Source organism: Metopolophium dirhodum, chromosome 3 (assembly GCF_019925205.1).
Source record: "Metopolophium dirhodum isolate CAU chromosome 3, ASM1992520v1, whole genome shotgun sequence".
Lineage (NCBI taxonomy): Eukaryota > Metazoa > Arthropoda > Insecta > Hemiptera > Aphididae > Metopolophium > Metopolophium dirhodum.
Window position 1 is genome coordinate 28,167,241 of NC_083562.1, and position 25,572 is coordinate 28,192,812.

General features: G+C 27.4%; 2 protein-coding genes across 6 annotated transcripts in view; one reads left to right on the plus strand and one right to left on the minus strand.

The window, feature by feature from the left end:
* Positions 1–25,572, minus strand: part of LOC132941245 (calcium/calmodulin-dependent protein kinase kinase 1) — a 41,184-nt gene that overhangs the window by 5,512 nt on the left and 10,100 nt on the right. For 2 of the 5 annotated variants that reach the window (XM_061009202.1, XM_061009205.1), the window contains exons 2-6: positions 21,735–21,828; positions 15,903–15,996; positions 8,213–8,639; positions 5,315–5,368; positions 4,425–4,476 (exon numbers count right to left, since the gene is read on the minus strand). In XM_061009202.1, the coding sequence (XP_060865185.1) occupies positions 4,425–4,476; positions 5,315–5,368; positions 8,213–8,639; positions 15,903–15,996; positions 21,735–21,765 (658 nt within the window). In that variant the 5' untranslated portion in view covers positions 21,766–21,828. Of the gene's footprint in view, positions 1–4,424; positions 4,477–5,314; positions 5,369–8,212; positions 8,640–12,493; positions 12,762–15,902; positions 15,997–21,734; positions 21,829–21,915; positions 21,987–25,572 lie in introns of those variants that run through there. The other 3 variants (XM_061009203.1, XM_061009204.1, XM_061009206.1) reach the window with 3 other exon arrangements.
* Positions 12,979–25,572, plus strand: part of LOC132941246 (uncharacterized) — a 28,446-nt gene continuing 15,852 nt past the window's right edge. The window contains exons 1-2 of the mRNA XM_061009208.1: positions 12,979–13,193; positions 20,151–20,301. The gene's annotated coding sequence lies outside the window, so the exon portion shown is untranslated. The remainder of the gene's footprint in view (positions 13,194–20,150; positions 20,302–25,572) is intronic.

Below are 25,572 nucleotides of genomic sequence, written 5' to 3' on the forward strand. Positions count from 1 at the left end.
TTTCCTTTATCGTTGAACCTCAATTAAAAGTACAAACGTTTTTCTGGGTATGTGAACATTTTCATTAGAACAAAACTATCGATTTTGGTCAGGAGCATATATGTATGCTATAGTATGTATAGTAAGTTGGAATATATCTACTGAACTCTAAGGGAATACTTGAATACATATTATTGCGCTTCACTTAATAATGAACAAAACTGTACACAAAAAGGTTATCTAAACAAGACATGGTAGTTTATATTTAACGTAGTAAACTGTAAACGTCTATATTCTTAGTGTAGGTAACATAGTTCGTATTAATAGTAAATATACATTATTATGTATTTTACTTACAAAGAAAAATAACAACAATGCGAATATTATAATTAGGCAAACCTTTAGTATATTGTGTATTTGTGTGTATAATACACAGCGTAGTAATACAAAAGTTGAGACATTTAAATTATTTTGAAATTTTGTTTACATAATGTAGATATTACATGAAATCGTTATAAATTATAATATGGTATTTGCCTGTTATATTTTCTTATAATTGTTTACGGTTATTGTTATAAAATACTTAGATGGGTATAAATTATAATACGAGGGAAATTAATTCAAAAATATAAAATTAAATATCATCATGCTTTGATGTAATTATAATTTAATAGTTTAAAACTGTTTAAAATATAATAATAGTATTACACATTAAAATATTCAACTTATATTCTGTAAAACACAATACTACATAGTACCTATTAATTTGTTATTAAATATTTCATTAATTTTGAAAATTGTAGTATTTACTATTTTTAAACCAATGTAAACTTTGCGTTGTTTATGAACATATTATTATCTATTTTTTTTTCTGATTATAATTTATGAATAAAAATTTAATTTTTAAATACATTTGTCAACACCAGTAGTAAATTGTATGAGTATGACCTATTACCTATATATAAAGATTACCATAAAGGCTTATAATATACCTAATATAGATATAATATAAATATATTTTAATGATTTTATAATTACAAGTGTTTTATACTTTTATAATATAAGATGTTTTTATATTGATACCATAGTTGAATAATGTGTACCAGTATTTCCAGGTTATCACGACTACCTATCCATATTTTTACAAATAGACAATAATTCAGACACATACCTATTACTTATATAAATTATATTGAATTATAAAAAATGCAGTCATCGCTGGATTATTCATTATTATCGTTATTACATAGATGATTATGTTATATTTAAATATTCAATTTATATTGTTAATCCGATTGATAAGTAGATATAGCCATATAGGTTACTTTATAGTTATTTTAAATACAATTTCAATTGGAAAATGTAACAGTTAATTATTTGTTTTAAGAATACATTTAATTAGGTACATTTAAAATAATAACATGAGTTTAAATGTAAAAATATCGATAGTACATTATGACCACTATTTATTTTTATAAGTTTTTGAAGTTAAAATGTTGGTTAAGTTTAAACATTTTATGATTATTTTGTAGTTAAAAATGCATATTTAAATTGTAATAGGTACCTATAGGATAGAATACATTTTAATACAAGGTTCCGATATAATATACCAAAATAATATATTTTTCAAATTGCTGTGAGAAAAACGTATAAAATGAATATCATGCGTATAATTATATTATATTATATATGCAGATAGGCAACGTATATTTTTGATATTTTTAAATTGCTATAAGAACGACATTGCGACGAGGGGCTTACATTGTATCAATTTTGTCAAAAACTAGTGTACCTACAGTAAATATTCTCGTTTCACCACTGTTTTTTTTCTGTTTTTCCTAATTATTAACAGTATTAGGAATTTTTATACTTTTGATCCAAAGTTCCAACTAGAATCTATTTATCAAATTTTGCACACCAGAAATCTTTACAAATATTGAAGATTAAAGCAAATTTCCTCCGACAAAACGTGACGTCAAACACAAAAAAAAATTACACACATTATTGTAAAACCAATACATATAGATTCCTTGCTTAAGGGTCTCGGTGCCAGTTTTTCAAATTTTCCACAATTCTATAAAATTTGAAAATTAAATTTTATATTATAGTTGCCACCTCAATTATAAGACTTTTCCACGAATCTACTGCCCGATACCTATTTAGGGGGAGGGGGGTTTATAAGGTGTATTATATCGAAAAAATGACCTTATGGAAATAACTCTCAAGCTTTGTATACTCTGTCCCACGAGAGAACATAACGGTTCTGCGCATCTCCCTGCGTCACCCTGCTATCGAAACTGGTTCCTCTATGATAGGGTGCGGCGTGGGAGGACCAGTTTTGGTCGGTGCTCGGCATGATCTCTCGTGGTACAGAGTATAGAATCGTCGGTAAATGATGACTATTTTTTAATCTGAAAGAAGAAGACTTCCTACAGCCCGCATCGATCTCTGATTTTGTAATTCATTTCAAATAATTGTATTGAAAAAATTGTAAAAAAATGCTTTTTATCTTGTATTTTTTTAGACATATAATAAAGTTTGAGAATAAAATATTGAAAAACAGAGATTGATGCGGGCTGTAGAATATTTTCCTCTAGCAATTAAAAAAAAAATTACAAGACGGTATCGTTATTCCCGCCGAGTGTATTTTTGAGGACAAAATGGCATTGGCACCGGGCGCCTTAACCCAGAAAGCAGATATAATTTTCTGTTAAATTGTTGGTAATAAATGTGAATAAAACATAACTATGTAATTAAAAATAAGCAAAATCTTTGAAAATACCAAATGATACTGACTACTGAATATGCAAATGCCTGATTACATTTTTTTCCGAGCTAAAATCTTTTTAATCTTTTTAATATCAAATTTAATATGACATTTTAGAATGCTATTTTTAAAAGTGAATTACAACGTTTTTCTGTGGTTACAATTTCTTACGTAATAAATAATATAATACCAAACAATCTTCAAGTCGACATTTTAGTTTTTAATAGTTAGGTACGATGCTGGGGTAACGTTACACTGACATCCGGAACTTATAGCATGGTTTTCCAGGGCACGGGCATCGGTGTGGTTACAAGATTATGTTTTGTGGTTACAAATTGTTTCATTATAAATAACATAATACCAAACCATTTTCAAGTCAACATGTTGACCTTTGAGTGCCAAGGAGTAACGTACCTCATTTTTAACATATATTGTAAATAATAAACAATCAAGCATTATTTTATTAATTACGTACAATTTAAACAATTACCTATTATGTTCGTAAAATATTAAATTATTGCAAAAGACAGCAAATATAAATCTTATATTTTTCTATAATTATGAAAATATATTATTTATAATGTAGTTGTTATTTAAAAACTGTACAGTTTAAAGGTACAAAATAATTTATTTTAGTTTAAAGTAAAAAACGCTTGCCAAGTCAGGGATCGGCATGTAAATTTTCTTGATTTTTAATTTTTAGAAATGTATTAACTGATATCACACTTAAGCGGTTTAACAATATGAATCTAGAAAAATGTCGGTGTGAACAGGCCCACAAAAAATCATTTTCATTTTCATTTAGTGAGATAGATTTTGTGAGTGGATTTCGTTGTTTGTGGTCTTGTTAGATTCACATTGGTTAGGAGAAGTGCAATGAAGATTTTAAGAACTTTATTTTTATGGTTATTTCACTACAGAACATAAAAAAAAATTATTGGGTGTTTTTTGATGTTTTTCAGCTTTGTAGTGAATTAACGATTGGTGATAAAGTTTTGAAAATCTTCACTACACTTCTCCTAACCAATGTGAATCTAACAAGTTCCCAAACAACAAAATCCGATCACCAGTTTCAGAAATCTAGCTACCTCTTTAAATAAAAATCTAGCAAAAAATAACTTTTTTTAATCTGTGAAAAAAATTTATTTTCACATTTAGTATCTACTTGATAATTCCTTTTTAATGAGTTATCAACCAACTTTCTAGCTACCATAGTTTAGGAGAAAAAATAAAAAATAGAAATTTTGGGACTGTTCACGCCGATGTTTTTATGGATTCAAGTGGTTATCCCGCTTGGGTGTGATATCAAATCTATATCTCATTAATACTTTATATTAAAGCTAGCTAAATTACCAACCTACTCTTCCTTACTAAATTACATCTTTATTATTTTCCTATTTAATAAAAATACATGAAGTTTTCAAAATTTAGACTTTTTTAATTTCAATTACCATACTTACTTAATTAAAAATCAAGAAAGTAAAAAATATAAAAACAGTATTATAAATGATAATATCCTAAACAAGTTGATAAACGTAATTTATATTCTTAATATTTTTTAACTATGATACAATTTATGTTTGAAATAAACATATTACACAAAATAAGTAAAAAATATCTTGGTTTATTAATGAATGTTTATGTATTATACATTAATACTTAACAAAAAGAAACTTACCAAAGCAGCCAGCCTTTTTCATTAACTTTTTCTTAGATAATATTTTCATAGCCTAGTAAAAATAATTTGAAATATAAATTATTATTTCACATTAAAATAGGTCATATATATTATGTACTTTTAAATATTTTTGTGATTATTCACAAATTTAAATTTAAATCAATGCTAATTAAAATTAAATATCATTCATAAAAAGTAAATATTTAATTATTGTTATAATAATGGTTATTTAATTATAATTTTTTTTGAAAGAATAACAAATGAACACAGTTGGATTTAATAAGCGAGGATACAAGGGCTACATTAGCACAATAGCTCCTTCATATAAATATGTAAATTAACTTCCTTAAGATATTTTAGAAAATATTAATAATTTTACCTATTTTTAAATTTTAAACACGAATTTAAAAAAAATCAATATTTTATAAATTGAAAACTTATAATTTATAAACTTTGTCCATACAATAATAATACATTTATTTGACAAGCCCATTCAACCTAGATTGATTAATTGTGGTATTATATTTTAACATGGTTAATGGACAAAATTACAAAAACTATTTACTGTGGAGGGTTTCGTTTAATTAACTTGCTCTCGATTGTTTACGTTCGTTTTAATTTCATCTGGATGCTTTTGAAACCGATTAGAGTAAATTATAATGTCACCAATAAATAATGATCATGATTCATGACTCATGAGTAATGTGAATGTGTCCTAAATCATAATTCCTTCATACACAATTTAAATAAAATTAAAAAATGTTTACATCTGGAACTAAATATCTGATCTTTTGTCGCTTTGATCACACATTTATCTAATGACCAAATATTTGTCTGTGAAAATTATTCAAAAATGTTTAAATAATATTATATTAATTATTAATACTCACGTAATTTTTGTCATCTAATTCGTTATACGCCAATTTGACAAGCCCATAGGATCCCTAAACAGATAATATAATGAGTATAGTTAAAATATATTATATAGTTCATAATATTTACTTAGGTAATATATACTGATATGCGTGTTAAAATGGTTTTATTTAATAATAAAATCGTAAATTGTACTTATTAAATATTTAAAACAAAAATATTTTGAATTCAAGTTATAAATGTAAAAACAGAATATAAATAATAAGTATTTTGTTTATTGTGTAGGTATTGTCTGTAAAAACAGTTTTAACTTCTAAAGAACATGAAACGTCACGAACTCGACATTTTAAACATGCAAAAACAACATTGTTATTGTACCTAGCTTAAATCGATCAAAGAAATGTTATTTACCTTTTTTTCGTTCAAACGGTATACTGTTCAGAATTTGTTTTCTGCTTCATTAATTTCAATAAAAATATAATTGTGCATACAAGAGTGTTGACTAAGGTGATATTAATATTACAATATGTCATTACCGGTTATCCGGCTATCAGATTTCAACATGGTTAATAAGTATTAAACAGTCGTATGCTTTATTAGATCTACGACTTCTTTTAAATTTTATAAAATACAAAAAAATGTATAGCAACAAATAATAATAAAAATATCTAAAAAGTCAGTAAAAAGTTGATGGAAGTTACGTACTATTATAAACCAATTACTCAATGCCAATTTAGTACCTAAATTCAGTTATGGTGAGTAATATTATGTTGAATTAATACAGGAATAACAGTTTTTAAAAAATGTTATTCAATTTTATGAATACTACGTATTTAAATGTGTATTTTTAGTACTACGTGATATTTCGTCGTGGTCGATCTTGGACGATTTCTAAGTCGATTCTCCTTGTTAGAAATTATTAATTATTGTTAAACATTTGTCATTTAGTAGATACAGTTATCACTTATTAAATACATATTTTGGATTAACTGGTTGGTGTAAAATGGCATTTTCTCACACGAAGGTTATAAAAGCTGAATAGGTACCGGAGCTATACTTTTTGATGATAATTTAGGGCAGCATCTTCGTTTAGCAGTTAGTGACTATTAGGTACCGAGATTATATTAATTGGCCATGATTTGCAATGACACCCTTGCACATCAACAGTACAATGTTAACATATGTTATACATTTTAAAACTATTTAGAAATTTAATGTGAAACCCTCATCTTAGATAACTTAACACTTTTATTTTATTCTTTATATAATAATATGTTTATTAATAATATAAAATAATTTTTAACATTAGTTGATCCTAAAAGAAAAAATATACCCTCAGTAGATCTTAATCAAAAAAAGTTTAGCCACCCCTGAATTCAATAATATTATCAAGTTGTGTCATTAATGATTCGAACAGTTATAAATTCTAACGGGAAAATACTTCTCCTTCCATTCACGGCAACATATGATGAATAATTCACAAAAATATCAATTTCATAATCAAAAATGTATAGACGTGTATAAAGTTGATTGTCCCTACAAAACAAAAGAGAAAATGTAGATGATTATTTTCAAACTTATATTATTTTAAATTGTATTATTTTATTACATCAGTAAAATCTGTGAACGTTTTTAGTAATAATTAATAAACAAATGAATCATTTAGATATTTTATTCGATAGATAAGTACTATTTTTATTATTATTATGTGGGATTGGGATATGTATTAACTATAAATTAAAATCATGATTATAACTGCTCACATAATGCTTAAATAATTTGTAAAAAAAAAAAAAGATTGACAAGATATTTTAGGGACAGTTCAAATAAACATGTATTTATTTTTAATTAGTTAGAAAGAATTATTACATTTCTAAAATAAAACTAAATGAAATCAGTAAAATATATCAGTTTCATCAAAATATTTATAATTTTTTTCAGTTATATTTCTTTAATATTTCATTGATGAACGATTAGAAAATAATTTATTTAGATACTATTACTTATTTTATTATATTACATTTAATCATTTTAATTCGTTTATGTTTTTAATACTTTCAATTTCAAACCGAGGTGTATTAATATAATAATGTATAAATAAGTTGTATTACCGAGTGATTCACCATGAGTGACTTGGTGATTGTAGTAAATATAGTTATGGCGTTTATATAACATAATTAGGTACCTAATAGTTTTCAACTGCATTTGTTATGTTATGAATTATCACTGCTTTCAAATTTAAAAAAACCTGCTGCTGCATTAAGCCACCCAAAATTACCTAGTCTCACATTTTTTTAAAAACATTATTTTGTACAGGGAATGAACTCAATTTAGTCTCTAGCTAATTTTTCAAAAGCTTATACAGTCATACTAATAAATGTAGTTATAGTAATCAATTATGATAAATCAGTTTAAATTAGCAGCAACCAATTAAAATATGTGTAATATTCAAAATTCTATAAAAGAGTTATTGGGATTATTGATAATTTATATATTATTGTGGGCGAAAAAAGTAGCAAAATGTCACATTGTCACATTATATAGATCACATTATCACAACAATTATTTGTGGGTTTAAATTTAGTATAAAGTCACCCCGAACTATATACTAAGAAATTAGGCAAAACGTCATTCAAATATATGAAAACTGTACGTATTAAAAATAATTTAAACAATATTATTGATGTACATTTTGGAATTTAAACAAATAATATAGCCGGAAATATATTTCTTTATTCGTCAATTTACAATTATATACGAGCATATATAATATTATACCTAATACCTATTGTCTGGATTCTTTATGACAATATGACCGATGAGTGATGACAATGAGTAATGACTAATGAGTAAAAATGAATATAAAACCGTTCGCTGCAGTATATATTATTGATGTGTGTTTATAAAATGTATACCTGTCCGATGGAGTCGATCAGTTTGTACTGATTGAGCTTTTGATGAACATTCGGATCGTCCAAGCTTTGCACGTTGACGGACACGCGGCACTCGCGCAACGGCGGCCGACGTCTGGCGAACCGCGGCGAACACGCGGGCGAGTAGGGCAAGTTGGGACATATCGGTCGCGGGGAAGATGTCGCCGCCGCCGCCACAGATTCGGTCTTGTTGCAAGTTACCGCTTGCGAATCTGACGGGCTGTCTGCAACCGCAGCGGTGGCCGACACCGACTGTTGCGGATCGCACGGGTGGTGATCGTTTACGGTTACCGCCGAGGCGCATTGTTGCTGCTGAGTGTCACCGACCACAGAGGTGGAGGTGGCGGCAGTCGTCGGTCGTTCTGGCGATGTCGACGGATTCGCGTCCACTGACACTGCCGCATGTCTGCTGCAAAACGAAAAAAAAAAGAATGAGACAGTTTCTTTGTTGTTGTTCTGAGCTATGTTTCGTTTAATATATGACTACCAACTCGAGTTGAGTGTACTGGACGATTCTATTAAAACAGAAAATATCACTATCTCAATACGTATTAACATTTTTAAAAATATTAATTTTCATAACTTGAAGTTGTTACAACTTACAAAACAAAATATTTGGAAAATGTTATGATTTCTTGGCGGTCAGAATTGGAGAATACCCTGTACTTTTGTACTCAACTAGTCAACTACAAATTAGAATTGATTTGACAAAATTACAGTTGATTTTTTTGATTATAACAGGACAAGTTTTAATTGTATATTGGTACGTAAGAATTACCAGCATCACAAGGCCACAGAATTGGTTGCAACGTGCAGAATTCTTGAATTTGTTATAAGCAGCACTATATAATTCTCGGTGGTATCCAGTGGTGGCGTAGCCAAGAATTTTGTATGGGGGGGGGGGGGGGCTAAGTATACAAATACAATATGTCTTTTATTTATACTTTTTACTTTTTTTTATTAATTTTGATAAAATTCTAAGGTCAACACACAACACGGTCAATGTGAGGGGGGCTATAGCCCCCTTAGCCACTCCCCTGGCTACGCCACTGATTGTACCAAATGTGTAAATTCGTGCTATACATAATTTTATAATAAAATTTGCAGCCGAACATTTGAAAAAAAAAAACAATAACAGTTTTTCAATATAGGAGATAAATATAATAAATCCATCCTTGAGAGACCTGGAAGCTAAAGTAACATGGATTTTATCAGAAAGATAGTTTTCATTAGAAAATTTGTGTTCGATCTATGAATATGTGGTTCAGCAAACTCGTAAGTTTTAAATTGATTGAGTAATCCTATCGAAAGCTTTTTTCCATATCATTCATATCAATATAAAAACATCAGCTTCTGATTGCATTTAAACAACTTTAAAATTGAGTGTTTACATATACATAAGACATTAAGCCATAAAGCCAGGTTGACTGCGTAAATAAATAGACCAATACATAGACGTAACTGTAGGTATTTTTCTGTAGTAGTTAGAATTTTATCAGCAGAACAGACCCTGGTGAATTGTGATTGATATTTCATACTAAAATATGATAAAAACTGAGGAGCTATTGATACAATTAGAGTGCAACTAATCTAATCATACAACACGCATGACTACACGTAAAAATCACGACAATTTGCAAATTATTTCGAGTTAAAAATTCATAAAAATTTTTATTTTTATATATCTAAGATTTGAAAATAAATTACAAGATTCTTCATAATTTTGTAAATTTTTAAGAAAAAAAATGTCTACTGGAAAGTAAAATTAAATATTTATGAATATTTGAATTTCAAATTTTTACATTGGATATTTTGTATTTTTTTTTTTGTTACAAATTATGAGAGTTTTTAATTTTATTGTAATTTGAAAACGATTAACCGTAGATACTTGTCTTAGATACCATCATTTTCTACACTTAATAACATTTTCCAAATATTTCTACTAGTTATAAGCTGTTTGTGGACATTGTCAATTTTCAATTTTTTTTTCTATAAATATCAATTATTAATAAAACTTTATTCTTTTGGTCAAAAAGCTTGAAAATTGAATCACACACATTGTTACAATATCAGTTTAAAAATATTAAAAATACATAGGTAAGATATTTTAAGTTCAAATTTTGAACAATAAACATAGGTATTTAGTTATTTAGTTATTTTCTTATAATTCAAAAATATTATTCGTGGGTACTTAAAACTTCTAAAGTATATAATCATAATATTATATTACAAATAATATTAATTCAACTTACTGGCTACCGTATTAATAATAACAATATAGTCAATATATACCTAAATATAATATACGATATCGTAGGCTGACAAACCACCTCCGCTCAGAATTGTTTTTCGTATAAAATTATATTATATGAATTTTCATTATTATTATAATGAATTCAAATTTAAAACCATTTATTATAATTTATAATAGACTACAGTGACCCATTTGTAACCTACTATATAGTATTAGTATATATTATACAACAGATTGTCATCCACTTACCCGCTTTTATAGTTTTTTTTTATTATTTTAATATAAGTTATAACTTATAACTATGCCTAATAGGAACATGAACAAATGAAAAAATTAATATGATATATGTATTATTGAACATTTATTTTATAAAAATATTATCATAGAATGGGTATTGACCACCAATTTTATTTGAAGAGTTATAGCGTAAAGTGTATACAGGTGTACCTATACAGAACCATCTGACAGAACGTGACGTCTGCAGTAGGTATTAATCTATGTAGGTTTATACGTTTATAATGTTACTTAATTTTTTTTTTTAACTAGAAAATTGTACAATCTTCAAATTAGTGGTTTATAATAAGCACAAGTAAAGAGAGAATTATAGAAAAAGAAAAAAGAAAATAATATGGATAACATATGGGTTACTTAATTTAAATATTTAATATGTATAGAAATATAGAATTACATAATGTATTATACAATATAATATTATATTATTCCTAAAATATTCTTTCATGTCCAATATCTTATTATGATGTAAACATGGGTGGATGTCGAATTAGTTTAGTGAACCATCAATCCATCATAATTTATAACATATATGTAATATTCGTGTAGGTACTATAGGTACATGCATTTTACAAACGATATTTAAAATAGTATACATTGTATAGTGTATATATTAAATACATATATTTAAATAGAATCAACGAATAACCCTATATTAGATAGGTTCCTACATAATTGTATATTAAGTATGATTTAATTCTGGGATTATCTATTTAAAATTTGTTTTGTTTTTAGCCCATACAGGTTAAATTGAATCTATCATCTAGTATCTATGTTTTATTATTAAAACTAGTTATCAAATAAATAATATACAATAATGAATACATGGTCCAAATAATATCAGATATTATATATATACTTTAGTATTATATCTATATTTAAATATTTTGTTTTATTAATATATTAAACTAAAATAATGAAATATATTTAATTTTGAATAATATTAATGAAATATATTATAGGTTTACAAATAAGAGCTAAATACAATTATATATTATAATACCTACATTATACACACGATAGGAAACTATTTATACGGTATTTCACGAATACGAAATATTTAAAATATTCAAAATCATTAGACCTAAAAAGTTATAATTCATATTATAAAGAAGATTTATTTATTGATACATATATTATTGCAATATAATATTAGGCCATTACTTAATGTATTCACGTCGATTTTGATTTTACCGAATAACCCTTTACAATATATAACCGTATAATGTAGGATGTAGGTAGCCTTACGGCACGCGAGTCACGTTCAATTGCTGCCTTATATAATTATATAATATCGTGTTTATTGTCATTTGTACCTAATTTAATGACTATAAGTCGTTTCATACTTTTGAGTAGCTAGGTTACCCAAGTACAATATTTTTAAAACACGTTTCATCATTAGCTATTAGTTACTATTCGAATTAGTCTCATAAATAATGTCACCTTACTGATCACCTTTAATGCAACATTATTTATATAAGTATACTTGTAAATAACTATAAAATACCTAACTATAACTAATGGCCAGTGGCCACAGGATGTCGAATTTTTTTTTGTTTTGAGATCAATAACAAAACCACTTTTCCGCTTCTTTATTCAAATTGCCATAAATATAATGATTTATTGTAATTTGTAACTGACATTGGTTTTATCGAACGAACGCACCTCTACTGGCTAGTATAATATATAAAATGCACACAACAATGGTTTTCACTTACGTTATTTGGGCGCTGATGAGGCGTGACGCTATAATGCCCGTTTTGATAGTTGGGAGCCAAATACACATGTGCGATAGTCACATACTAATGTAAGACGGTGCATGCGATTGTTTAACTATCAAAACACTTTTAAACAATTGTCGATCAATGTTGATGAAGTTCGTACAAATTTTCGATTTCTACACGTCGATTTCTTACGGAACCGCTTAGTAGTAGGTATATACTTTGTGGTATAATTATAGTACAGCCGTTAAAATAAATCAAGCCAAATTGATGAGTCGAACGAGATTGCGTGGTAATCATAACAAATAAACGAATAAACGATGTGGTATTGCATATAAATTGATTTCGGAATCGGATGGAAATAATTCGGACATTGTCATCGTGGGCGCTCTGGCACAACGTTACGTTTCAGACAACGAAACGGTACTGTGCTGTGTGCGCTGCCTTAACGATGAGCTGTATAGTATAGTCACAACCCTTATAAGCTTTTATGCGCATGTCAGTATAACAATAATAATATGATGTAGATTCACGGGGTGGTGAGAAGCGATAGTATACTCCCGGTGAGTCGCGTAGAAGAAATGGAGAACCGACACACACACACACACACACACACATTTATTAATACAAATAAAAACAGGGAATTCGTTAAGCCGTTTTATAGTATATTTCAAGTGTATCTCGCCATTATGTATAGGTAAGTAAATCTGTAACTGTAATTATATATCTTTAACTGTAATGGATGTATTAAATTTGAATTCAATGATAATTCATTGTATACGAAAAATGATTATGAGTGAAGGAGACGGGTAGGTCAATATCTATTTTAAGGAAAGTCTATGTTAAATTATATATTTTATATTATTATGAGTATTTAGTATAATTAATGGTAGTATTTAGACATTTAGTAAATGTTACTTCAGTAGATTTTACACCATATTTCGCCAAAAATATCACATAGGTATAACTTTTAATTAAATTATTACTTATTCATCGTAATGCAAAACATTTCAACATTAACAACTAATAGTCAACACCGATGTAACCGTATAATGGTGTTAATATGTTCATGAAATAAATCGCTTAAAATTAGTCTAAATATTTTAAAAATTGTATTGCAATGGCTATAGAAAATAACAATAAACGTAACTACGTAATGAAGATTAAAATTTTTCGAATTCGAATAAAATAACTAAATTATATTATATAAAGGAAAGCGTTAACTTACTTTCGTTTAAACATCAAATATTCAATTTTGTCAAAATTTGAACTTCATCAAAAGCTTATAAAAAAATGTGACCATGTATTTTCGATATTTTTAAGTTTTAACTGCTGTAAGACTCTTGAGCAATATTAAATTAAATGTTGAAGCTTTTTGATTTAGAGACAATTGATTTTGTCAAACACTGGTGTTGAGTAAATTGTAAATTTTATTCTCGTTTTCACGCTTTTGTTTGTTAATTTTCCTAATTATTATAAAATAGTACCTATCCAACAATATTAAATTGACTCCTAAAAACCACTCTTAAAGTTGAAGATTGAAGCAAATTTTCTGTTTAAAAACGTAATGATAGACAAAAAATAAAAACATATCACTGTAAAACCTCCACTAAAAATCTAAAATTAATGGTTAGCATTTGAAAATGGAAACTTGCGTTTGATTGTGTACCTATTATATATTACTATGTAATATGATAATATATGATTTCCATAATCAGGAGCAGTGGCGTAGCGAACTTTAAATCATATGGAAGCGAACAAATTATTTATGACCTACCCCATCTTACTCCAACTGATGTATAGTGTATACGATACTCATATTCTCAAATAGGGGGGTGGGGTAGTACCCAAAATAAAGTTCAAATACTGACCATATATGTGGGCTTTATGAGGTTATGACTCACCACCACCCCCCAGAAACCAGAAGCAATTTCTTCTGAAAAACATGATTCGCTACGCCACTGATCAGGAGATTGATATTGTAGCGACAATGTAGCGTGTATTGAGTAGTGAGTAGCGACTGTAATTTCTATGCATGGAATTGTAATTTGTAAATATTAAAGGGAATGTTTATGGGACTGACTGAAATTATTACAATTGTTGTTAATTCTTATTACAATAATGTAGTATATACTATTATAATAAAAAAATAACGGACAAATTGTACACCTAAATTCATAGGCAGAGATCTGTGAAATACTTTGTGGGGGGCTTATGTGTTTGTTAGGAAACAGGTCCATGGGGGGCTTGCCCCTACACTTCCACCTAACTTACCGTCACAATATTTTAAAAATATACCCCCCCCCCCTCATAGGTTGAGTCAATATTTTTCATTCCACTGATGATATATTTTCCATCCGCATTTTTAAATTGTAATAATTTGCATAAGTATAATTTTCACCTACTCATATAAGTATATAACTAACTAAAAAAAAAATAACGCAAAAATCCACCGTTCAAACAGATAAATAGATAGTAAATTAATTAACAACATTAAAGCCAACACTGCATTGGTTAAACTTAGATAACGAATATTAACTAGGCACGTTATTTGTTGTACGTTTGTAAGACAAATACCAGATGCGGGTGAGATGTTAGTTTTCACTTCTCTTAAGGAATAATTTAAAATTTCGAACCAAAACACAAAATCACCACCACCACCACTTCCCCTCCCTTTGGCTTACTTCTGGATCAGCTACTGAGACTAATAAATTAGATAGCATTTTGTAATGATAATATTAAAATAGTATTATAATAACGTTATACTATTATTATTCGTGATTATAATGTTATAATAATATTATTAAACAAAAAATTGCTATCTGGAAATACATACCTACTTCATAGTTAATTCTATAGTACTTTTAGGTAAATACATATTATTAGTATTAAATATTATATCGAAAGAGTTTCAGATTCAAGGTTGATATTTTTGTTTAATGATACTAAAGTTACTTACGACATACATATAGTCAACAATTTTTTTTACTATAATATTATAATATTATAGTCTTATATAGAAATGCAAAAAAACCATACGTCAGAAATATTAAGAGTGTCTTTGCATAATAACTTTCTCATAAACACGTTTTAGTAAAGTGCTAAAAATACACGTATTACTGGTTTTGATGAATTAAACTTGTCAATATATTAAAATGCATTATACAAAGTACTACCACTCGTCCACCCAAAGACCACAACAATTCCTACTTAAAATAAAACCATCATAATAATATATAAAGACGCCGCCTTACATACACGATACACGCAGACGCAGTGATGTGCTATACGAAACAAAGTCAAATGACATTGAGGCACATACGCATACTATATAGTATATTTTACAGTATATAAAACATTAAGACGTGTACGATGTTTAATAGTGTGTAACTGTGTAAGTACCTACCTGATTGCATCTGTGGAGGCGGTAATGCTACTCGTTAACCTACAGCTAGCAACCACATCTACTGTAGATGGTTTCCAACCTGTTATCGAAGTAGCTGTAACATACAAAAAAAGAGTTTTTTTTAATAATTATTAAAATATATTGCATAGTAGGTACCTAATTATTATTATTATTAGGTATTATTATTAATTTTTAAGATATTATTGGACTTACGTTAAAACTTAAAAATACAATAAATATAATAATTTTATAAATATTATTGTTATATTAATTTTATTAAAATATCACATTGTACATATTGTAACTGTAATAATTGTATGGCAAAACATTGAAAAAAATCGTTAAATAATTATACGATAATTAATACAACAATACATGTAGATGTAGGTTAGGGGTATGGTGGTACATCTCTAATGGAAAATGTTCGTTTTTTATCGTCATAAATATCATATTTAACCATAATGCAATAATAATTATTATAATACAATATTAGTAAACACACAATGTTTATGCACCTTTTGCGATGGGTAGCCGCCAGCCAGTGGCGAATAAATATATTATGACGTATAATACACTATTATAATATGCCCAGTACCCTAATATGGTCGTGTTTAATATTTAAATGTGTTTATTAAACGTTTGAGTTAAATGATTAGCATTATGCAAATAGCAGTACATATTATATAGGAAGCTAGATACGTCCGGATGATTGACGCCCAGAACGCCACCATACAATATGCATATTATACGTACATGGTACATATTATATTATGATATGCAATATTTATCGCATATACACATTATAGTGGCAGATAATTTGTGTCAATGGTGTATTATTATAATTAATACAAATATACAATAAATTAATAACACGAAAACGATTGTGTCCACGCTGATCTATTCCAAAATAATAACAATTAATTATTTTATAAATCATAATATAATATACAGGTTCACCGCCAATGACCTGTTGTAGTTTGTATATACCTATAATATATATGCCGTATGCCTGTATGTAATATAATAATATAATATATATTATATATGTGTATAATATTGTGTATATGTGCAGTGTGCACGTCACGCACGTCGGGGCGCTTGGGGCAAAATGTTTTTAGGCTAAGTACACGGGCATAGGTGGTATATACTAAACAGCGTAATTTTATCGTAACAAAATATACACAGCCACTTAAAATAATTATTACTTTTTACATAAGTCATCAGCATCACCCCCAGCGAAAACATTTTAACCACAAACCTTCATATTATATTATATTCTGCTTTATGTAATAGGTACCCTGGTACCTATATAATGTATTATAATAATTAATAGCCATACATAAACCTTCTATAACGGACTATTGTTGGATATTATGTTTTAATGTGTACAGACGTTTCTACAAAAATAACGATAATTATGTTTGTGTATAGATATAATGACTAAAAAAAATAATAATAATAATATTTCGATGTAGGTTAACAGAGTACAATAGTGACCCTGCACGCATGAATTCGCAACTATTATGATTGAGGCAGAATAGATAATTTTATTTTGATATTCATACCAAAGTCCGAAAAAAAAAACTATAAATATAATAATGACCGTAACGAACATAATGTATGATAATACATATTGCTTCAATTACAATGCACGCGTCATGCTATCTTAGTTTTTTCGTCATGTTATTATCAATAAAATAAACAATGATAAACAATATTATTTTAAGGTCATTTAACATTAAAAACATGTATAGGTATATTACATATAATTATAACTACCTAATGAAAAAGTATTATTAATTAGATAATAATTCTTCTCATTTAGCATTAAATAACTTAAAATATTTCTATGTATATTTACGATTTTATAATTACGAAAGCAAACAATAAAAATGTATTTAATTAATGCAGGCTTTAGAAGACTGAGGATAACTCAAAATAAGTGTCAGCTTATTGCAGAAACTTTAAGCTTCAATTCGGAGAACGAAAGTAATATCATTCAGACCCAAATACTCGGCATATAGTTAAAAAGTAATAATAATAACAAATACTCAGGAAACTATTGATACCAATATATTATGAGTATTTATGACTATATCAATCATTATTACATCACTGTTATTATAAACTATAATCATCACTAATATTATACTAACAATCAATCCTATTGTAAATATGAAACTAATAGCTGTACTCAGTGGCGTGGCGAACGGTAATTTCAGAGGCGATTGCCTCTGGAGATTTTTCTTAAATAGTGGGGTGGGTGGTAGCCAGTGGGTCCCCTAGTAAATGTAATATGATATACTCGATAGGTAGTCAATGACGATCTGAAATATAATTAGTTAGGTATATTATATTAACACATTATTATGCATTAGTACTTGGGATATTTGTAACTTGCCTTTGGAAAACTTTTAGTTAGCCACGCCACTGGCTGTACTTTAATCTTAAGTTTGTTCTATTGATTCTATTTCTTATTATTTAAGCATCACTTCCATAACTTTTTAAGAGGACATCGCACCAGTCTGCATTCAGTTTTAGTAACAAAAACCCATTAGCGTAGATTTAAAATAACATATTCCCGAATGGTTTTAGAGCTGAAACACCTACCTACTATAAAATAAAAGAAAACATTATTTTTTAGGACATCTCTTAGGGGTTTAATAAAATATTTAGTATGAAAAAAAATACAGCCTTTTAAATAATCAAAAATAACTAACCTAACACTAATATTTTAAGGAAATGTTAATGCATTATTATATAATGTAATGTTAATGGACTAATTGTCGAAGTACTTTAGCTATAGATTAGGTTTTTTTTTTGTTTTGTTTTATCGACCGTTTGCTAGCCTTAACGTCTGTTTATCCGCTTATATCAGCTAATTAATATCGGTTATCAATGATTATTATTACCTACTATTATGACGTGACGACGTAGTTACTAGTTACCCAAAGTGTATAGATAATATTCTGTTTATTATGTTATGTACCTACTTGTATGTGAGTATGACGCGATGGACGTACCTAACTAACATTATTCATGGATTTGTTGTATAATGATATTGTATGATAATTTATATTATCTATTACCAATTATATATATAACATAATAATATTATACATTTAATTATTTTAATCAAGTACACGGGTAAATTGTGTAACTATTATAAATTTACAACTATAGGTAGGTACTTTTAGTATTTAAAATCCTATTAATTAAGTACTTAATAATTTTATATAAATTATAAATATAAATAGTACCTACAGAATATGGTATTTTAAATTATAATTTATAGTTAAACTTTCATATTATTGTTTCATTTTTGTAGACTAAAGGTTTTGCCACTTTTCATTAATCCTATTGTATTTTACATTATAAAATATTAAGAATTTTCAATTCAAAACATTCACAGGTACACAGCTTTGTATATATATATATGTATAACTCATAGTTCAGCGTACAACAAAATATTTTAGTTTAATAATTTAATATACTTTAAAAAGTTTTAAACTGTATAAAATGCTGAAATTCTGAATTCGACGGAATCTATTTAATTGGCCTCTGTAAATAAATCTGATATTCTGATCAACCTAATTAGAATTGAAGGATTAATTATTATTGTATGCATCGTGTATGTACGTACCAACATAGAAAAATTAAAAAACAAATTGAGTTGTAACGTTTTAAATTCGATTTCATATTTACATTTTTCAATTGTTCGGTACCTACCGGGTCCAATGACCAATTGTGAATCTAAACTTTCCTCTTGAATTACTCTATCAATTAAAAAAAACCACATCAAAATCCGTTGAGTAGTTTTAAAGATCTAAGCATACAGACAGACAGCGGAACTTTGTTTTATACTATGTTAAGATAAGATGGTAAACTGACATACTGACATCCAAGGCAATATTATCTGAAAATGAGTTTAAGCGTACCTTCCAATATTATGATTATATAGGTCCGGGAAAAATACACACAAATCATACTTGAAAAAAATAGTTACTCGAAAATTTGAGATCATATTTTAAAAACAAATTATTTAAGGGCACGTTTTATGATGAGTTTTTAAATTGGGTATGATATTAGATAAACGATAAGGTTATATTATATTATATTTGGTCATTTAGCCATCTTTTGTACCCACCAACCATGTTATACGTGCACATGTTACGCGCGTTGTATACCTAATATATCTACACAGTTATAAACATAATATTATATTATAATTTATCATTGATGAAATAGGTAACAGTGGCGTAATTTGGTCATGTTTGTTGAGAGCGATTGAAACATTTACCCCAACACCGGCACCACCCGCCAAAAGAAAAAATTGGTTTATATTATAAAAACCTCTCGGTGACTCAGTCCAACCATTGTGATCTGTAATCTGTATAATGTAAGTAAGGTAAATGTATAAATGCATGCATATACATGAAAATAAATAATTACATACAATTTAATTTAGTATTAAATGTACTTTTTTGAGTAGATTCGTGGAATAATTTGCGTAGACGTAAAATACTCAAAATTGCAATCTTCAAATGGTTATAACATTGGTGCTAAATCTGACCAACAAATTCTGATTTCAGCATTGTACTTAACTCACTGAAATATATAGATTTCCAAAAAACAATTTCCAAAACTTGTTTGGGAGCTAAACTGCATTTTCTATGTAGATTCGTGGAATAATTTGAGTATGCGTAATGTACGCAAAATCCCGAACTTTAAAATGTTACAACCTTGGAACTAAGTCCGACCGATAAGTTCTGACTGTATCATTGTGCTTAACTCGTTGGAATATACCTATTAGGTTAACACACTCTGAAAATTGTGATTAGTGTTAATTACGAAGTAATAATATCTTAGTTACAGGCTACAGATACCATAGGGGATTTCGGTTTTTACTTGTTGTTTCTATAAAATATACTATACTAGTATCAATAAATAATAAGAAAATAAATATAGTTCACCAATTCAAATCCCCCCTCGTAATTACACCACTGATAAGTAACAATAATTTAATATCGGAACTGAACAATGAATTATAATGCGGCCGAAATTGAATCCTTCGTGTGGGTGTACTAGGACCTATAACTTATAAGTAATATAGGCACCTCGTCTATAGCTTTAGTTCGCATAGTGCTAGGTATATAGGTATAGGTACTGCATGTTAGAGAAAATTGATATTATAATTTACATCGCACTGAAAGTAGGTTCCCGAGTCGAACACTCGGATATAATATTATAGTATAATAATATATTATATTGTATGTCTATTCTCTATAGATGTTATATAGTAGATACCTACATAATATTATTTATGTGTATACTGTATATTATAATAGAATATTTTGATAAAGAGAGGTTGTTTGATTCATGTTTGTTAACATGATGGTTACGTAGGTACATGCACGCGCGCACGCTAAAAACTATTCGCGTTATAAAATAGAATTTTACAAAATTTCTTACCCTAACCTACTATTATACATACATGTAAAAATAATTGTTTCCGTTGCAAAAACTACATTAAGTTAATAACTACATTAAGTGGGTCGCGGCGATCTCGCAAACAAAATAACTGTTGACATCAATATGTATAATAACCTTACATATATATATATTAATATTATTATATATAAATATATAATATGTATAATATGACGTATCGTGTGCGCTTTGCACAACGATATTATGTACATAATATATTATTATATTTTACACTACTCGCGAAATCTGTATAAACATTTATTATTGCAACGTCAGCGGCAAAAATATTTGGAAAAATAAATTATGTTGTTTTTTTGTAATTTACGTATAATGCAATCATACCTTGTACAGTAGTCATAGAGTCGCGTTGCATGCAAGCCAGTACCGTTGTCGATATGTATGTAATAATGATGTTTCAGGTTTGTGTGGTCCGTCACTGTAACACAAAATTATCAGTTAGCCTCAAAAAATAATTACATGATATTGTAATAAAAAGAAAAAATCTCAACATATTATATAATACATTTCACAGGAAACAATACATTATTATTTTATTTTGTGGATGATTACACCATATTAAGTAGGTATGTTCTCTACGATTGCAAGCAGATGTAACAATAACAAAAGTAGGCACATAAAAACGACGGTGTCATCGGATAAAACGGACTTTGATCAAATATTATATAAATTACAATAAGACGTGCGAATTTATATTCTATATACACGCACATAAATAGGCAATAATTATGTTATCTTATCCGGTTGTTTTTGTTTGAAAATGAATACCAACCATATAGACATATAGTACCATATAGTATACAATTTATAATTATGCGTGTAGGTACACATGAACGCCTCGAATATGACGGTATTATTTTTCGTCAACAATAATATTTGCGTAGATCTACCGATTTTGAGGCCACTGGTCAAGTATTGGGTTAAATCGTGTATATCTCATTATACAGAGTGATTCGTTAAGCATGAACACTCACCATTTTTTCCTTTATAAATAAATACATTTAAATTCTGATTTTTGGAATTAGTAAGTACACTTAAACTAGTTAAACTTAAAATACCGTAATTTTAATACTAAGATTTTTATACCGTTTAAAGATAATTCTGTGGTGAACTAAACTTTTTTTTAAAAGATAACCAACGTTTTATATACTGTAAATTGTTAAGCAGATGATTTTATTAAACATGTCGATGTGTCTAAAACAAAATTCAAACGAGGAGTTTCTGAGCTATTAAAATGTAATGTATATACTAAGGATATAATAATATAAAAATGGTTGTACATACCATAATATTACCTATTGGGTCTAGTATTTATTAATTATTAATTATTATTTTCTGGACAACTTTTACAACAAAGTTTAAAATGTTAATAGATTAATATTAATTACTTCAGTCCTCAAATCATCTTCTAAACCTTATTAGATATCCTTAGTAAAGAAAGTTCGCTAACTCAAAAACTATACCTGTTCGAATAATTTCAATTTAGATTTTTAGATAAATCAACATTTTTAAAATAGTCATCTTATAATGATAATCAATTAACAATAAAAAGGGTGATTCTTATTTGATAAAAAGTTGGCAAAGTAAATAATAATTAATATTTTAATTGATTATGTCGTATCTAAGTAATTTAATATTACAGAAAATGTACCTACCGGCTACCTACTCCTTTAAAGCCCTTGTTATGTTGAACGTATTGTATAATTATCGTATTTATGAAAGTTATTTAAAATTAAAAACGAGAATAGTTTCTGCAATATTTAATTAATAAGATAAGACGTAATTGATCTGAATATTGATCATAATTTTAGTAGTTATTCATTATTATTCTTTAATACGTATAAATATAATTGTATGACTGGGATATTGATATTCCATTTGTTGTATATTATGAATAACTAAGATAATGTGAAAGTACCTAGCTGTTATTTTATTAGTAAAGATTCATCTTAAATATTAACTAGCCAGTGTTTCTCAAACTGTGGTCCGTCGACCCCCAGGGGTGCACGTGTATACCAAAGCGGGTCCGCGAATTATTATTGTATTAATTTTATTTTTTAATTATTGTAAGGTTAAGTTATTTTTATTACGGGGTCCGCAATCATTTTTACTATATACTCTATATAAGAGTCTAAGGGAAGGGCTCCGGTGGCGGGTGGAGGAAAAGTTTGGGAAACGCCGTACCAGCTAAATAATATTAATTATTTATACATAAACAATTTATTACAATTTTGTTCAAAGCGATGAAAATCATTTAAAATAAATTTGCAATGATCTGTACACACTATACACGATTTATAGTAGAAAAACCTCAATCTTCAACTATGATGGAAGTTTCTAATAGAAAATTAGATCTATGAAGTAGATACTTTGGAGAGGTCAAAATTGAAAATTCTCATTATTTTTCAAAATATACAGATACAACATTTAGGGATAACAATTTTCACGCAAAACTAGTTTTTGACAAAATTGATTATATTTTTCGTGTAACTCAGAACTATATAACCGTAGTAGGTATAGTAGGTACCTCCTCCTTGAATACTTGATTTTCACTGAATGTTTATATTATCATTTTCTATAAATGGTATCATTTTCAAAATATTTTTATTTTTATTTAGCTAGACATCTAAAATTTTCGAATTGTATTAGTCTTTTTTCTATAAAATATATTGATAAAATAATTTTACGTAGTGAAAAAGATTGAAAATGTAAAACAAGTTGCCTCATAAGTAGTTCATATAATGTAACCTTAAAAATCTAAATAATTTATAAACTTGATGTTTATATTGACATTTAAAGATTACATTTGGATAAAACTTGTTATTTAAACGAAGAATACTGGTTTTAGTTATTTGATAGTACTTCAAAAAGCTTTTTCATGGGGATTTGATACATTTATGAATATTGTTAATATTTTATTGAATACACAATGTCATTTTTATGCTATTGCCTATTTATAGTTTATCCCGAATTACTATAATTAAATATTAATAGTAAAAACTACTATAATAAGTAATAGGAATATAATTATAATATGATAATGGGCTGACAGACCGCCTCCGCTCAGCGAATCGTTTTTCGTATGAAATGATTTATCATTACGAATTTACACATCCTTTATAATAGTGACCTACTCAATGACGATGTTTAGTCACTAGACTCCTACTACAAAGCAGTAATGTAAGTCTGTACCTTATAGCTGTACCTACTAAAGGAATTAAAATATCTATATCTTTATATTTATTAACTAAAATAATATTATTTCTATATTACCTATTTGCTATATTACATTGCAAATAAATATAAGTACAAAAATAAGATTCTAAACGTTTTATAATAAATTTACCAGTTCTTATTGTTCACACAAAGTGATGGCAATTTAATAAAGAAAATAGAACGTGTCTAAAATAAAAAATGTGGTTTATGAATAAAATCGATTTATTTTATTTTTTATTCCTTTGCTCAATGGCTTCTACTCATTAGGCATTCACGTGGTCATATCAATATGTTTTTCAGACCATCAACGGTTTATTTACAAGCCAAGACACGATTCATTTACGTCATAACCCATATCATATACTGGAGTGTCTAAAAACATAACTTTGAAAATAAATAATATTTTTAGAAACTACGATATACTTATTATCGCTTAAGTATATCAAATGTATCTAAATATGATAAGTACTAAGTAGATATGTATCAATAAATATAAATGCAATCATATTGGTATAAGTAAAGACAGTAAAGACGTAAAGTTACCTACCATTACCTATAATTATAAAAGTATATATAATATAAAAAGCAACAATTTAAATACTAAAATTATCATTATTTTTCATTAAAATAATAGTTTAAGAAATTAAGTACATTAAATAATGTTATACAAAGTATAATATTATATTCATGCAATTAATTAATATGTATGGTTAAATATTTGGCTATTTAAAATTAAAATATAAGCCTTTCGTGTATCAATACCTAATTCTTTTTTGTTTTTATGCTTAAATTATAAATTGTAATACATTTTTAGAAACACCGATAACCATAGCAGTTGAGGCGTATTTATAAAAAGAAAAAAAACTTATGAATTATGATAAAATGTCACTGGGAAACGAACAATATTATAATATATATGTATAGGTAACCCTTAGGTACCTACTTT